Source organism: Pangasianodon hypophthalmus, chromosome 5, assembly GCF_027358585.1.
Source record: "Pangasianodon hypophthalmus isolate fPanHyp1 chromosome 5, fPanHyp1.pri, whole genome shotgun sequence".
Lineage (NCBI taxonomy): Eukaryota > Metazoa > Chordata > Actinopteri > Siluriformes > Pangasiidae > Pangasianodon > Pangasianodon hypophthalmus.
Genome location: NC_069714.1, coordinates 21,439,730 through 21,455,509, shown reverse-complemented (window position 1 = coordinate 21,455,509; position 15,780 = coordinate 21,439,730). Strand labels below are relative to the sequence as shown.

At 37.8% G+C, this 15,780-nt stretch overlaps 1 protein-coding gene across 3 annotated transcripts; it reads right to left on the bottom strand.

The window, feature by feature from the left end:
• Nucleotides 1-527: 527 nt before the first annotated feature.
• On the bottom strand, nt 528-14,337 carry LOC113526261 (myc box-dependent-interacting protein 1). 3 transcript variants are annotated; one of them, XM_026913147.3, is made up of 20 exons: nt 14,044-14,337; nt 11,759-11,839; nt 11,564-11,618; nt 11,367-11,461; nt 10,601-10,696; nt 10,382-10,492; nt 10,131-10,223; nt 9,216-9,301; nt 7,337-7,412; nt 7,190-7,245; nt 7,045-7,089; nt 6,525-6,594; nt 5,674-5,796; nt 5,491-5,583; nt 5,328-5,345; nt 4,771-4,968; nt 4,425-4,463; nt 3,031-3,090; nt 2,688-2,789; nt 528-2,513 (listed from the first exon to the last, which is right to left on the bottom strand). In XM_026913147.3, the coding sequence occupies exons 1-20, from the start codon at nt 14,128-14,130 to the stop codon at nt 2,412-2,414; spliced, it is 1,686 nt and encodes a 561-aa protein (XP_026768948.3). In that variant the 5' UTR covers nt 14,131-14,337; the 3' UTR covers nt 528-2,411. The 3 variants fall into 3 exon arrangements, with proteins under 3 accessions (XP_026768948.3, XP_026768950.3, XP_026768949.3); XM_026913149.3 differs by lacking the exon at nt 4,771-4,968; XM_026913148.3 differs by lacking the exon at nt 7,045-7,089.
• Nucleotides 14,338-15,780: the final 1,443 nt, after the last annotated feature.

Genomic DNA, 15,780 nt, shown 5'->3' with positions numbered 1-15,780 from the left:
GATTGTGAAAGCTGAATTGTTTGTGATAACTAACTAGATGTTTCCACTTAATCATTATCCTCTCTCAGGGTAACAGTAACACTGTATTCTATTGCATAAGGACAGTAGATTTTAGGCCTGTGAGTGTGTGTGTGTTTTATTTTTTTTTTACTGCTTTACAGTAACACATTTGATTTGTCATGTTAATATATACATGACAACCTCTTTATTTATCTTGAAAAATATTAAAACAAGCTTGAATTTGGAAATTATATTTGGTTTGATAAAGATAGATATTATTTTGGACAAACATGTAACCTTTTTTTTTTTTTTTTTTTAAATCACTCTGAGCAGTCTTTGCTCCGTTTCATTGGCAGTCATGGGCACGAAGGCCATGACACTGCAGCTTCTGCAATATGAGTGAGTGGTGGAAGCACTGACTTTAAAGACTGTAAAATGACATCACTGCTACTATTTTCATATCATCCAGTATAACATTAAGCCATATCCTGTGAAGAACAGTAAAAAAAAAGAGGAGCATGTGGTAGTAGGATTAAATCAACATTTATTAGAGCTGACTTGACAGTAAGCTACACAGATTTAGAAGAAGAATATTCATGGCTTAGAGGCAGAAGTTGGATCTGGACAAGAAACCCACCTCAGCAAGAGAACATAAATACGTCTACACACTGCACATGGAGTTAAGCATGCTTAGATCTCATTCACACAATGGTCACATGTATATTGTAGATATGTGTACTGCAGAATAGTATGTGTCTTCATCAGTGAAGCACAACAAAATGTCACCATTTACACATTTACAAATGCACTGGCACAAGAATAGAAGCAAATACACTCTTATAATGAAATACATGAGGGGTAAGTGTGTTTTCTACCCCGTAAGCGTTTTCTCTAAAGAAATCTATTCAAATCCTATCAACTAGAACTCCATCAAGGGCTTCAGTAATTTGCTTATCCTCCTTCAGTGTGATGTAATTTATTTTTTACTGAAGCATAAGAACACCACCAAAAAAAAAAAAAAAAAAAATCCAAGATTACACACAAACCCTTGATTGGATGACGCACTTTCATGCTTGGTCATTAGAAGTGTCTTAATGAAGGAAGATCAATAAAAAACAAGAAAAACAACACTTTCTCTTAGAACACAGCAAATGTAGAGTAAATCAGGCTGCACTGGTTTATCTCTTCCTCTGTGCAAATTGTGACAAGGTTAAAGTTCATGTCAGATATACATGAAATACACAAGGGAAGTTACGGTTCCAAGTGAACTAATACACACATCATGAGCATCCATAAAGAACTAAAACACAACGTAACAGAGAGGCCTGTGGATTACTAAGAAATCCAGCCAAGAGTCCAGTCCATGGCACTTTGCGCACTCACCAGGATCTCTTTTTACTGTCATTTTACTCTCATTGTACAAAAATAAAACTATAAATGCAGAGAAAGAGGGATGAATAAATATAATGCATATTTCTGGTTGAACAGTGCACCACAGGATAATTAATACAAATCACAGCAGAAACTGAAATCCTTCAATCACAACAAATGTGGATATCTCAGAGAAAGTTGTGGCAGAAGAAGTAAGATTAGTTAAGACGTTATTGCATAATGACATTTCTGGAGGAAAGGGGTCACTGGCTTCTAGTGTACTACTATAAAATAATGTTTTTTTTTTTAAACAAGTTGATAAAGAAATGAAGAAATGAGGCAAAGAAACATGCTTACATTGCCTTAGGAAATCTGAGGGCCAGACAGGGCACAGTGTTTATGCAGAATCTCAGTTCCTTATTGTCTAAATTAGCAGCATATGTCACTGATTAGCTGCATATATTTAGAGCTTTTTACAGTGTGACAGTAAATTTGAGTACTTTGAGGTCTGCTAGTTAACTGTTCTTCTAGCTTTAGAATCTCTACTAAAATTAATGCTGAAATGATAATGAAAGTCCTGAAATTCTCAGCTGTGATGTGATTATATCTGTTCAAGATATCATGCAGACTTTCTCATCAGTATTATTAAAATAGCTAAATTACTTTTTTATTTATTGGCTTCCTATATTCATCTAGCTGTTGTATACTGACTTATCAGACAAGAAAAGACTTAGGTTAAATGGATATGTGTAAATTCTGACTGGGACATATAACGTATGTCTTATAGCTGTATACAATATCACAACACATTTAAGAGAGCCTTCAGTTAGTTAGTTAGTTACAGACCAAAAACTCAATATGTCGACAAGGTCTGACAACCTCTCTGTATATATGAGTCCCATGTGGCGAAGTGGGCTGCCTGTGCTGCTGCAGTGATAATTTGCATACCTCTCTTCTCAACGAGCATCCAGAAGTGTGAAGACCAAAAAAAAAAGGAATCACGAAAAGAAGACTGAATGGCAAAAGTCATATCCAGGCTTTCACATCTTCCGTGTGAAGTTCTCGGGAAACACTCCTTTTTTGCTGTTATTCTTCTTCTGAACCCAGTCAGCCTCTTTTATTCCCATCAACCAACCATCATCCTGCAATAACACACAAAAAAAAACATTCAGCTTTAAAATGTTCAGATCTAATCTGTTAGACACGAGGCATGTTGAAGTGTGGAATGATGTAGTTATTCAAGAGACGCTTAGAAAAATACACGCCATTGCATCTATTATGCATAAAATGCATATAAAAATAGGAGGAGTGCTGACCTGTTCCTCTGGGTTATCATACGTCACCACAAGCACCACATCTCCTGCCTTCATCTCCAGCTCATCTGAGTCATTGGCAGCATAATCATGCATTGCTTGGACCTGAAGTGAATAAATGGAAGGAATTTTTTTTTTCAGGTTTGTAAGACGGCAGTGGTAGCTCAGCGGTTAAGACGTTGGACTACTAATCGGAAGGTCATGAGTTCAATCCCCAGCACCACTGCTGGGCCCTTGAGCAAGGCCCTTAACCCTCAGTTGTATAAAAAGTTAGATAAATAACTAAAGTTATTTATAAAGTTGTCTGCCAAATGCCGTAAGTGTAAGATCAGCAATTGAGACTTACTTTGTACAGGAAGCTTGGTGGCATTTCTACCTCTGTGCTCTGGTTAGTCGTTTCTGCTGTCTAGAGATACACAGCAAACGTATAAGTATTAAAAAAACAGGATTCTGCTTCCCCTAAAAAGTATCATGCATTTTTATTTTACAAAATGTTTGTACTGCCTCTAACATGACTCCTACTGGTAGCACACCGCATACTCTCGGAAAAAAATGAGTATTATAGCATACCTTTCCTTGTCACTGGGGTGGTACCTTCAATGGTACTTTTTTTTTACCATTAGTGTGTATCTTTCAAATATTACCTTTAAATTAGATCTTTTATCTTAATAGTATGTACCTCTAATCATTTTAAAAGTAAACTACACTCACATTACAATGTAATATATACAGACTAAAGGTACAAAAAAGCCTAGAGGATAGTTTCAACCTTCAAATACTACAAGACATGTAGATTTGCTTTAAAAGACAGGAAATGTAAAAGACTAAAACACTAAAAGATTTAAAAAGACTAATGTAACTTGGATTTACATTAGGAACTAACTATTAGTGCTCACTATCTAATTGGGTAATATATATTAGAACATAAACAGAACAGTTGTATATATAAAATAATATGGCTGCACTTTATTGAGTGTACAGTTTAAGTGTTTTGCATGGGCTGTGAGATTGTAAGATTACTATAAGACTGTAAGATTACTATAATAAAATAGTCAAATCTACTGACTGCACAATTGTTTTTGTTGTACAGTATATACACAATGTACAGTCTAATCAAAGTACAGAGTAATATTTAAAAGACTTTTTCATTCCCCATGAACATACAATTCTACCGTTAGTTGTAGTCTATTCTTAATCCCTCAGTCAGGTCTAGTCATTATGTAGCAATGTTTAATGCTGTTAAGGGTTTGCCAAGCTAAGTTATGTTTCTGCCAAGCTAACAACAGTGAACCTCACACCGGGTTTATTCATAAGGTAGTTTTAATTTAATACAGACATATAGTATGAGTCCAGAAATAGACACAGTATATAGGACATATCCTTTATTTGCATGTTCTCTGAAAAGTGCTGGTGTTGTTAGCACATCTAGGAGAATGTAGGATTGAGTGCAAACTGTTCATATTTTCCCTGCCAGCTTGTGACCTTATTACTACACGGTTCTACAGGATTGAAGATAGGTATAAGAATGATAGATATAATCTTATAATCTGCATTTTTGCTTAACAAGCAGAATAATTGTTGAAGCAAGTAAATTAGGTGGAAAACATTCCCAAATGCTAAGTTATCATACACCTACTGCATAATATATTTAGGTAAAAATTAGCAAAATTCAAATTTTTCTAAGTGACCACATGGTGTCATTTATTCCAGAAAATATGGCTTGTGTTTGTGGACACTCACTGATGCTGGCTGCTCTGTGGTAGCTGCACTTTCTACTGCCTACAAAACACAGAGAGCAAAAGAAAAGAAGACAAATGGACGGAGAGACAGACACAAAGAGAAGGACAGACAGAACACAGACAGAACACCAAAACAACAGCAAAGTAAATCTCTGTACTCAAACAAATAGTACCCAGTTCAACCTACTAACACTAACACTACGACTGCTACTGCTACTACCACCATGCCCCCAGTTGCCATGCCAAGTGACGTCATGCCTAACTGGTGGTGCCCGCAGCAGCATGCCTTCAGTCTGGCTCTTCATCAGCCAGTGAAGGCATGGGCACAGCCTCATCTAGAACAATACCTGAGCCCCATCACTGTGCCAACCCTCAGCCTTCACAGGCTGGGACCCATCATCATCCCAAGTAGGCTCTGCAGCTGGAGCATGTACTGGTTGGCTGCCATCATCATCCCAGGTAGGATATACAGGCTGGGCAGTATGCACAGGCTGACTACCATCATCATCCCATGACTGGGCTGCTTCAGTGTGGCTTTCAGGTTGCTGCAGGGGGGGCGAGGGTGAGGGAAGGTGGTACAGGGCAGTGGATAGGGGGCATATGGCAGCCAGGTGGAACCATGGCCAGGGATCATTCACAGGGAGCAGTGAAGAAGGAAAGATGTGAGCATTGCTATAACTGCAGATTTATAAACAAAGAATTGGTCTCGGTCGATAGTATAGTGCTCTTTTGTGGAGAAATATTGAAGAGACTTGAAGATTAGATACTGAAGACAGACAAACAGAACAACAGAGATATTTACACATATACAGTATAAAATGTATAAGTGTGTGTTATTTGAAAGAAAAAGGGAAAGGGCAACCCTCGGATATGGATAAAGAAGACTGAAAGTCAGTGCACTCACCTCCCATGAATCCCAGTTCTTCAGTACACCATGGAAAAGAGAAAAAAAGAAGAAAAGCAAAAAATTATGCTGAATTGTTTTAATGAAATGTCAATTTTCAAAATGTTTACCAAAAACGGTTTTGTATTGTGAAATCTTTTTTGCGTCACACAGTGAGGCAGACCTGTGGTGCTGAAGCGGTGGCTACCGGTGTGGTAGCTGCCTGCAGAGCATCCAGGTCCATGTCTAAAAGATTACTAGTAGCTGGAGCATCAAACTGAGGAGAAAACATATAGACTGTCTCATTACCTTCATGGTCTCAAATGTTCTAGGAGATTCTGGCATGAGCATATAATATAATACTGACTTGTGTAGGCGATGTAACACTAATGCCAACAGCAGAAGCCTCATCAAACAGATTAATAATGTTCTCCTGCTTCAGATCCTTAGATGGAGTGACTTTAGGTGGTGGAGGAACAGCAGGTTTGAGCTGGTTACACACAAATAAACACACGAACTTTAGCAGCATATGGGGGAAAAAATGGTGTTGTGCTATTACAAAGCAATTAACCACAAAAGGGCTAATATACTGCACAAGTCTACATCCCTCATGTTTTTAAATGAGCATAAGGAAATTATACTATGTATTTTACAATTACTCTACAAAATTCGTATTGGAAAAAGAACAAGAACAACCCTGTCAGTCTCCAGGCGGGATTTGATAAAGGCAGAGTTTTAAAACATATACTTTAGGAAGAGTGTGCAAGGGTGTGTGTTACAGGTGACTAATATTAAAAGAGAATGGTTTCAAAAGCTGTCCTGAGTATAGAAAATATATTAGAGGCTGTTATAAAGGCAAAGAGTAGGCTTTAGAGAATATTAATATCACATTTAGTAAGGGAGCTGTAAACTTTTGATAACTGATATTTTTACTATTCATTTCATAACTTACATTTTTAACTATTCTTTTTTACTTGTGATAATGAAGGAATATCTGTGAAACCTTTCACACTAAATGGCTTGTTGCTATAAACAAATGTCCTTTGTCATGTTCATTATTCTCTAAGAGTATGCAAACATTTGCACTCTATTCTAAGTCCATTTGAACAAAGGCATAGAAGAAAATCTGCAACTGAGAAAGTGTGACTGCTGCAAATATTATAAACAACAGAGGTGTCATTGAATGTCTCTGTTGTAACAGTGAAACATTACGTGTACCTTAGATGGAGATTTAGGGATAGCTGGTACTGCTGGACTCAGAGTGTGATTAGCATCTTCATTTCCGTCACTGGAAGATGAAGGACAGATATATTAAATTTAACCATATGATGCCACTGACCATGTGGTACTTCACACACTCATGCTTGTTACAGGCCAGTCCAAGCCTCACTGGTCTGCACTGCAAGCCTTATCCTCTGAAGGCAGTTCTGTGCTTAATCTGGATACCAAACTGTATATATATTATCCATGCAAAGAGCCTGATATGCACTCGCTTCTTTCTTAAAACCATTCCTCACATGCTTGGAGCAGGCTGACAGAGTCAAACACATCTGTTCAAACGAACACTGTGAGGTTATAGAAGCTAACACGTTTTCATCTCACACAAGTGGGCAGCAAAAAGCAGCACACAAAATAAAGAAAAACACACACATACTGTACATACATACATTGCACACTGACACACAGTTATACATCCTGGAATGCACACAGACACACACTGCTGGGCTGCCACTGTTACCTCCTTTGGATTGTTGAGGTCTTCTCCACTCGGCTACCTGTTTTTCTGTGAGAGTGGTGGTGGCGTTCATTGATTTGTTCACTTAGTTCAGTTAATCTGGACCATATTTTGACCATTATAAACAATTAATAAATACATGACTGACCTGGACATTTCTTGGTTCTCCAGTTTCACCACCGTATCATGCATATTTTGGCTCAGCTGCGAGAAACAAAATCAACATAAGTCCACACAAAGTAATAAGCTACTTTTACATAGTAGAACATGCATCTTGACTTGGCATGGACATTACCTTTCCAATTTCTCTGTGAAACTTCTCCTCCAGACCAGCCACGCTCTGGAAGGTGTTCACATAGAAGCCAACACGACTAGAGGAGAGAAAAAAAAAACTCTTCTTCAGCCTTTAATATGCAGTAAAATGTCAAAACATGTTGTCCAACAAAAATATTACAGCACCGGAAATTTGCAATATACACTATACTGCCAAAATTTGTTGACGCCTGCCCTTCACACCCCTATATATAGGCCTTCCCCTCACTTTTGCCACAAAGTTGGAAGCAAACAATTGTATAGGATGTCTTTGTATGCTGTAGCATTACCATTTCCCATCACTGGAACTAAAGGCCTCAAACCTGTCCCAGCATGACAATGGCCCTGCTCACAAAGCGAGGTCCATGAAGACATGGTTTGCCAAGTTCGATGTCAACGAATTCGAGTGGTCTGTACAGAGCCCTGACCTCAATCCCACTGAACACCTTTAGGATGAACTGAAATGCCCCAGGGATTCTTGCATAACATCAGTGCCTGACATCACTAATGCTCTTGTGGCTGAATAAGCACAAATCCCCAAAGCCACGCTCTAATATCTAGTGGAAAATCTTCCCAGAAGATTGGAGGTTATTATAACAGCAAAAGGGGACTAAATCTGGAATGGGATGGTCAAAAATCATGTATAGGTGTGATGGTCAGGTGTTCACAAACTTTAGGTCATATAGTAGATATAACTTTTGGCCAAATCCTTATTGTAAATCATACCCAAAAATCACAGAACAAGCAACACTGGAATAATGAACATTGCAGTTCCCACAAAAACACATTGGATACCTTGAGCCCTAAATGAACTCAGGAAAGATCTTTTGTTTTTGCTAACTTATTACCAGTGCTGGTTATGGATTTAAATCCACTTGAGGTTTTGTTTAGAGGCACTCAGATGGCAGCCACCCCCCCTCAACAAACAGCTAAAATATAGTGACAGCTAGCTGAGTTTATACTGGAATGACAGCTGGTGAAAGGGATGTTGGCACAATGGTGAGATTCATGCTCCAAGCTATTATACTGTCAGTTTTCAGAGGCTGGAATAACAAACATGGGCTCAGCTGGCCAAACAAACAGCCATCACTGATGCTAGGTAGTAATAAGAAGCTAATTTTAAGAGGGAAATGATAATCATAGAGATTTTGTTTTTATTCTCTCCCAATAATATCAGGGTGATTCCAGCGTTATGGGTGTGACATTTACACTCACACTGGCTAGCAAAATATTTCACAGCAGAGACAAGCTTAGGATCAGTGAGTCAATCTGTATATGTTTTGACAATGAAGACAAATCTTAAAAACTCATGTCTTGATTAACATATTTCAATTATAACTTACATTATCAGTGGTGTGATTGTGACATTAAATGGAAAAACTCTTGTGGGAGACTACACATTTTCTACAAACTCTGAATTTTGAAGACCACTGCAGAAACATCATATGTATAATATAAATGAGACTTGAATGAACACGAATTATAGATTTGAAAATATTTCTTGTTTTGGGAATATATGATTAAAAAAACTGCCTTTATGGATGAGACTTTTTTGCATTAAGGATGTGATGTATCTGAAAAAGTAGTCCATATATTTGATATTTCACTGTATTTAACATCTCTAGTCACATTTTCTCTATAATAACATATATAATATAATATTATTTATAATTTAAAATATATAATATAATTAATATATATAATTTTCTCACACCACCACATTGTTTGATTATTTCCCTACAACAACATGCCTCTTTTATTGTATTCCTGACTGGGTGCATATAATACCACTATACAGAAGTAAACAAAAATAAAAACAACAACAACAAAAAAAAAACAGTAGGCAGTAATTAAGCACTTACCTGTTCCAAAGTGATGGCAGCTCCTCCTGAAGATCTATGTTGATATCTTCAAATACCTTTTGTGCCCTCTCTAACTCTTCTTCCGCCTATACCACAAATACATGGGTTAAAATAAATATGAGGAGAAAGATGATCATCATTAAAGAAACAAAGGGTGTTTAACCACCTGCCAACTTTACAATCATATAGTTATGTCAGTATGATTTAAAATGTCAGTATGATTTATATGTTATAATAATATAATCACATATAAAAGCAGTGCTTGAATAATCTAATTATGCAATAACGTTAATATATGTTTTATATACTGGTATGTTATTTGGTATATTACTTTGTTCAGTTGGTCAATGCAGAAAAACAAAACTGCTAACAATATTAAACAACTGAACAAAGTACCATGTTGAGGAAAGATGACCAAAATGAGTGACACAAACATACATATTTTCAGGTGGTGACTTTTTCCTCAATGACATACAGTATATTTGTATTAAAAATTGTGACATACATCTCCAAATCGGAGACTTGTCTAAAAATACATTAAAGATGTTAATGTATTTTCATGTAACCTTGCTCTATTGCATGCTTCAGTATAATGCTCATCTCTTCACACATGATGCTAGAGCATTCTAAACTACGACATGCAGATTGATGAATGGACACTCAGTGGGCATAGGTCATCACTGCCTCATTGATCATTTCTTTAAATGTAGGATGACTTAATAGTTCAATGTAACACTTTTACAAGAGCTCACTAATTTTTTTTCAGGACATTGTCCATTTTCCATGGCTTTCCATCCTTGGATATGTCAAGGATGTTTTCAAGATTTTATGATTGAGTTTCAAAAGCCTTTGTAAGTACACCACCATGCAACTGATCAACTAATACAGCTAAGTGTAATTAATCTGTGTAATTACCTGACACCTGGTCAGGTTGGTCTGAGCGACATTATGAGCAGATAGAATTCCTTGTGCCCATCCCGGAGTGGCCCTCTCCAGCAAAGACGCAGGCTTATTAAAACAAGACAAAAAGAAATGTAAAAATGAGTGCTGATTCTTGCAGTGAACACATCCACACAGTGAATTTGTTCAAGCCACCTTTGGATATGGTCAATGGAACAATTACTCTGTTCTTATGAATGTCAAAAAGTATGTCCAGCCACACTTACTTTGGAAATTTTAATCCCTCCCTCCTTCTTCTTGCCCTTGTTTACTGCAGCGTAGGTGTGGCGGGCGCTGTCGTAGTCCACCAGCTTTCTGTCACGCTTTGCTATTCGGGCCTTAAAACAGAGTTATAGTACACAAGCTCATTCAGGTATGTGTTTATGCAAGAAAACTAAAGCAAATGCCTGAATGCCTGCTATCAGTTACAGCGTCAGTTTCACTACCTTAATATCCGGAAATTGGCCCAAATAAGTGTCCATGGAGATTAAAGCATGATCCACTAGTTTTTGGTGAAAGTCTGTCCACAGGAGGTCTGAATCCTGCAAATACACAAAGCAAAGTTCAAACTGTGCTATAGGTAACGTATTGCTATATTATACTTATATGCAATTTATACTCTAACCACCAAGTCTACATAATGTACGTTCAGTAACAAAGTACCACAAAGCCAACTTAAGGTAAGTGTACGTATATCTAAAATGACTAAGGTCGAGAAAAAGGTTCAAAAGACAAATGTAACACACAAACTCCAGACAGTTAGTTCGGTTTGTAGAGATGAGATTTCTGCACCAGACAGATGGTATGCATTGATTTCTATTGATTTTACCCAAGAGGACCTTTAGCCTTATTGCACCCTACTAAACTGTTTAAATGTAACATGCAAGCAAGAAAATATGAAGCTCAAAGCCCTCAAAACTCTTTGTATGGAATCAGGAAACTACTTTTAAATCGAATTATTTTAGTCATTACCACCTTAAAACCTAAAGCATAAAGCATAAATATAGCAAGAACTGTATTCTTCTAGTACATTCCAATCATAAACAAACACATACAACAGCCAAAAAACCTAGACTTTAAGTGAATCAGAAAACAGCATGAATATCTGCTCCATGTGAGCAAAAAAATGTATTGTGGCCTACACAGTCTTCTCCACACAATCATTCACAGTAACGATAATTTTAAAAAAAAACAAGGAGATAAAGCAGTAACCTCTACAACAGAGTCGATTTCATCTTTGCCATACCACTCCGGTTCGTACATATCAGCTAGGCACTCGTGCAGACGTTTGGAGGACTCGTGCATCGCTGTTGAATAACAAAGAAAAAAGAAACGGCAATGGAAATAGACACACACAATGAATAATAACCCACAATACAAAACAGCAGACCTGAATGTAATGAAAGTACCTTTCACAGCAGCCAAATAGGCCTGCAGGTTTTTCTGCAGTTTGGTGCCCTCAGCCTACAAGAAGAAATCATGTAGAAATGAATGTGAAATGCAGATAGAGGCAAAAGAAGGAGGACAAAGCGCAATGCTGAAATACTATATATTACAAGGTGAAAAGAAATTATATTGTGTAACGAGTTGTTGTGAGTTCTCACTAGCTGTTTGTTAAAGTTAATCACTCCTTCTTCAAATGCAATGTCTTTGGTCTCATCTGCCTTGCCAAGCTTCTGCAGAACCTGAAAAATAACAATGTTTCATTGCTTACAGGCAACATTCAATATGAAAGGCACAAAAAACAATCTCAGTGCATTATATGAACAGATCTCTTAGTTACGTTAATGTGTGGAACTGTCACTGATCCTGGGCGAAAGGAAAGTCCATCATCGTTTGAGTAGAGAAAGCTCAACACCAATATACTGCATCCTGTACTTTAAACTAAGTGACAAAACCTGGTCTAAGTTTTAGACAGAACAAACATTTTGTAATGATTCTGTTAAGGATATTGCATGCTGTAACATAAGCATGCGCCATTTAAAATGCACTAAATTGACTACATCGCTTTAAGGACAGAAACGAAATCTAAACGTCAGTCCTTGTGCCACTGTTTACAGGAGAGACTTATTGTTGATCTGTTTGTTACATTCCTTTATTCATTCATCTTCCGTATCTGCTTTATCACAATGGGATCTGGATTTTTTTTTGGGACATGGGAGGAAAGAAGAAAAATATGCCTTTATTTTTTGCATATACATTACAGTGAAATCCTTTCTTCATATACCCCGGCTTACCCCAGGCAGGCGGTACAGATCCTTAAGAACAAGGACTATTCGCTTTCAGGACAGTTTTTTCCCCAAATGCTATCAGAACTATAAACTCACAAATGCACTAAACATAAACTGTCAATGTACAAAGCTACTTCTGATCACTGTGTCCAACTACAGTGACTTATTTCAACAATCTCTACTTTTGTCTACACTTGCTGTTTATATCATATGTAAAATGTCAATGTGCAATACTGGTCACTTTATTTAGCAGAACTCTAAACTCTCAGTGCACTAAATGTAGAATGTAAATGTGCAATTACTATCTCTGGTCACTTACCCAACTACAGTCACTTATTCCATTTCAATCTGTACTTCTGTGTGTCTACACTAAACTGTTTATACCAGTGTAGAGGGTAATGTGCAGTACTATCTCTGGTCACCTTTCAGAATGTTCTGAATGTTCAATGTGCAATATTATGATTTAGTGACTTGCTTTATATACTTTATACTGTATACTTGCTGTACATACATACATACTTTTATACTATACGGTATACTCACTTTATAGTCTATTTATTGTCTAATGTTATATGTTTGTTTTTATAACACCAGTGCTCAGAAGCAGTGCTCCTAATTTCGTTGTATACGGAGATATACAATGACAATAAAGACTTTCATTCATTCATTAGGAAGCTGGGGTCAGAGCCCGGTCAGCCATTAAACAACTCCCCTGGAGCAAACAGGGGTTAAGGGCCTTGCTCCGGGGCCCAGCAGCAGCAGTTTGGATGTGCTGGGGCTTCTGATCAGTAACCTATAGACTTTAACCACTGAGCCACCTAAACTCCATATGGACAGTATCCCGAGCTCAGGAGTGAACCAAGGTCCCTGGAGCTGTGAGACGGCAACGCTACCAGGTGCACCACCATGCCGCTGCTTGCTTATTAGATCCTGAGGACAAGTGTAGGACACGTGTCCATGGCTATACACTGTAAATGCAATGAACACTGCCTACATGAATCATGCAGGTACAAATGACCAGGGCTGTCAGAACAAATTTCGGGCCCTGTGATAGGATAATGCATTGAATCAATGATTTTGTTTCCTAGGGTCCCAGTGGCCCTCTTGTCTACTCAGGGTCCTTGAATCCACCCCCACATGCCCCCTTTATGGTACCCCTCCAAATGATGCCAAAAACTGCAGTTTCCCAAGGAAAGCAGATTGTCATTTCCAAAGATCTCCCTTAATGTCTGACTGATGGGATGCTCTGTCATAGCGGTATCAATATTTATGGGGGAAAAGAGACAGAATGCCAGACTGAGAGACAGCTGGCCTGCAGGATGCTAAACAGAGCCCACTGCAGTATCAGTTAAAGGGGAAGTCTCGACTCAGGGATCTTATGTGCTATATTATAGGCCTGCGCCCTTGGCACACAGAGCTTCCTCCGTTTTATCACTCAGTCATCTGAAATAGCAAACAGAGTCTTTTCTGATCGTACTGCATCGCGTTTAAACAGGCTGGCGTTAATAATGGGATCCTAGAGAACGCTGTAACGCAATTCTGTCATCACAACAGGAGAATTAGGACACGGTAGTCGACTATCGAGCATCGATCATTCAGCCTGAAGAATGAATTCTCTAATGACATTTTACTGATAGACACGTAATTGGGTTCCTTACCTTTTCTTGAGCTCTGGTGATTTTTTTCTGCACGTTACTGGCTATTTTTCCTGCGGAAACCCCTTTGCCCATCGACAACTCAGCCATTTTGTTTCTTTTATATCTCGGAAACGGTAGTCTCAATAGTTAAAATGTCTATCGCATGGAGAAATCGCACGTTTGTCCACAAAAATATGCGCGATTGACGTTTCGTGGGCCGTTAATAATAATAACAATAATAATGTCCGTTTATTATAGGGAAACCTGCACGCGCACGCAAGATGCGCGTTACCCAGCTGAAACGTCGTCTTAAAGGGACAGCGCACTCTTTTAGATTGTGGGCGGGGTTTGCCTGCTTGTTTATACCCCGGATGTCCATCGCCTTCCAAACTCTGTAAAACTGCTTTTAGGTTCGCAAAAATGCACGTTTCCACATAAACATACAGTACATACAAAATCAGGAGTTTTTTCTGACGAGACAATTTTCCAATAAACATTTCAGTCATTATGTGTGTATTTTACACCTGTTTTTTTTTTTTTTTTTTTTTTTTTTTAGAGTAAAAGAACAATTTGGGGGTTACAAATAAACCATCAATTCAGGTGTTTGTTTGTTTTTTCATCACCTCATTTTTTATGTCATAGTTCATGATGTGTAGATGTACGGAGCCCCTAAGAGGACATGGTGGTGGAAAAAAAAATGAGATGGGAGGAAAGTCTATATTTCAATGCTTTTGCATTCCCCCAAGAAACTTTGCGTTCGCTCACAAAAGTTTTGCGTTCTCTCTCAAAGATATTTGAGTTCGCTCACAAAACGATTGCGTTCTCTCACAAAGATATTTGCATTCGCTCACAAAACATTTGCGTTCTCTCACAAAGATATTTGCATTCGCTCACAAAACATTTGCGTTCTCTCACAAAGATGTTTGCGTTTGCTCACAAAACGATTGCGTTCTCTCGCAAAGATATTTGAGTTCGCTCACAAAACTTTTGCGTTCTCTCACAAAGATATTTGCGTTCGCTCACAAAACGTTTGCGTTCTCTCAAAGATACTTGAGTTCGCTCACAAAACATTTGCGTTCTCTCACAAAGATGTTTGCGTTTGCTCACAAAACGTTTGCGTTCTCTCAAAGATATTTGAGTTCGCTCACAAAACTTTTGCGTTCTCTTGCAAAGATATTTGTGTTTCTCGGGGGAACGCAAAAGTTTTGCGAGTAAATCCAAAAGCATTAAAATATAAATTTTCCTTCCATCTCATATTTTTTCCATCACCATGACCCCTTAGGGGCTCCTTAGAAAATGATGCCACCAGTTAACCTGCATTTTTTTTAGCATTTCCTTTTTTTTTTTTTTTTTTTTTAAATTTAGGTCTTTAAGTTTAAATTTACATCTGAAGTGGCTGCTCCAGTATCCAACCTGACAAGTAAATTTTGAGCTGAAAGAAAAGATTATGCATTATGGTCCTTCAAATCATGTGTGTACTTCAATAGATCATATACTGGATTTGCAGTGCAATTTGGCTAATATGTAATATTGTGAACAATCCAGAAAATAAGTTTGTTCACTAAAGCATGGCTAACACTGCAAAATGGCTGATGTCCAAATAATGTTTACTACTTAACTGGTATAATGCTGGTACATTTATGTGCAGCTCTGTGAAGAGAGCACTATGATCCACATTTTGAGTTTTCTCTGCGTTATGTGCAGCATAGATCGTCTTGATTGTTGTGTGTAGTTTGAAAACTTGTTGCACATTTTTGC

Coding starts and splice junctions, on each gene's coding strand:
- LOC113526261 (XM_026913147.3), bottom strand. CDS start 14,130: ATGGCTGAGTTGTCGATGGGCAAAGGGGTTTCCGCAGGAAAAATAGCC. Junction 10,224..10,381: donor GAGGGATTAAAATTTCCAAA/GTAAGTGTGGCT, acceptor TGTTTTAATAAG/CCTGCGTCTTTGCTGGAGAG. Junction 7,246..7,336: donor TTCACAGAGAAATTGGAAAG/GTAATGTCCATG, acceptor TGTTTCTCGCAG/CTGAGCCAAAATATGCATGA.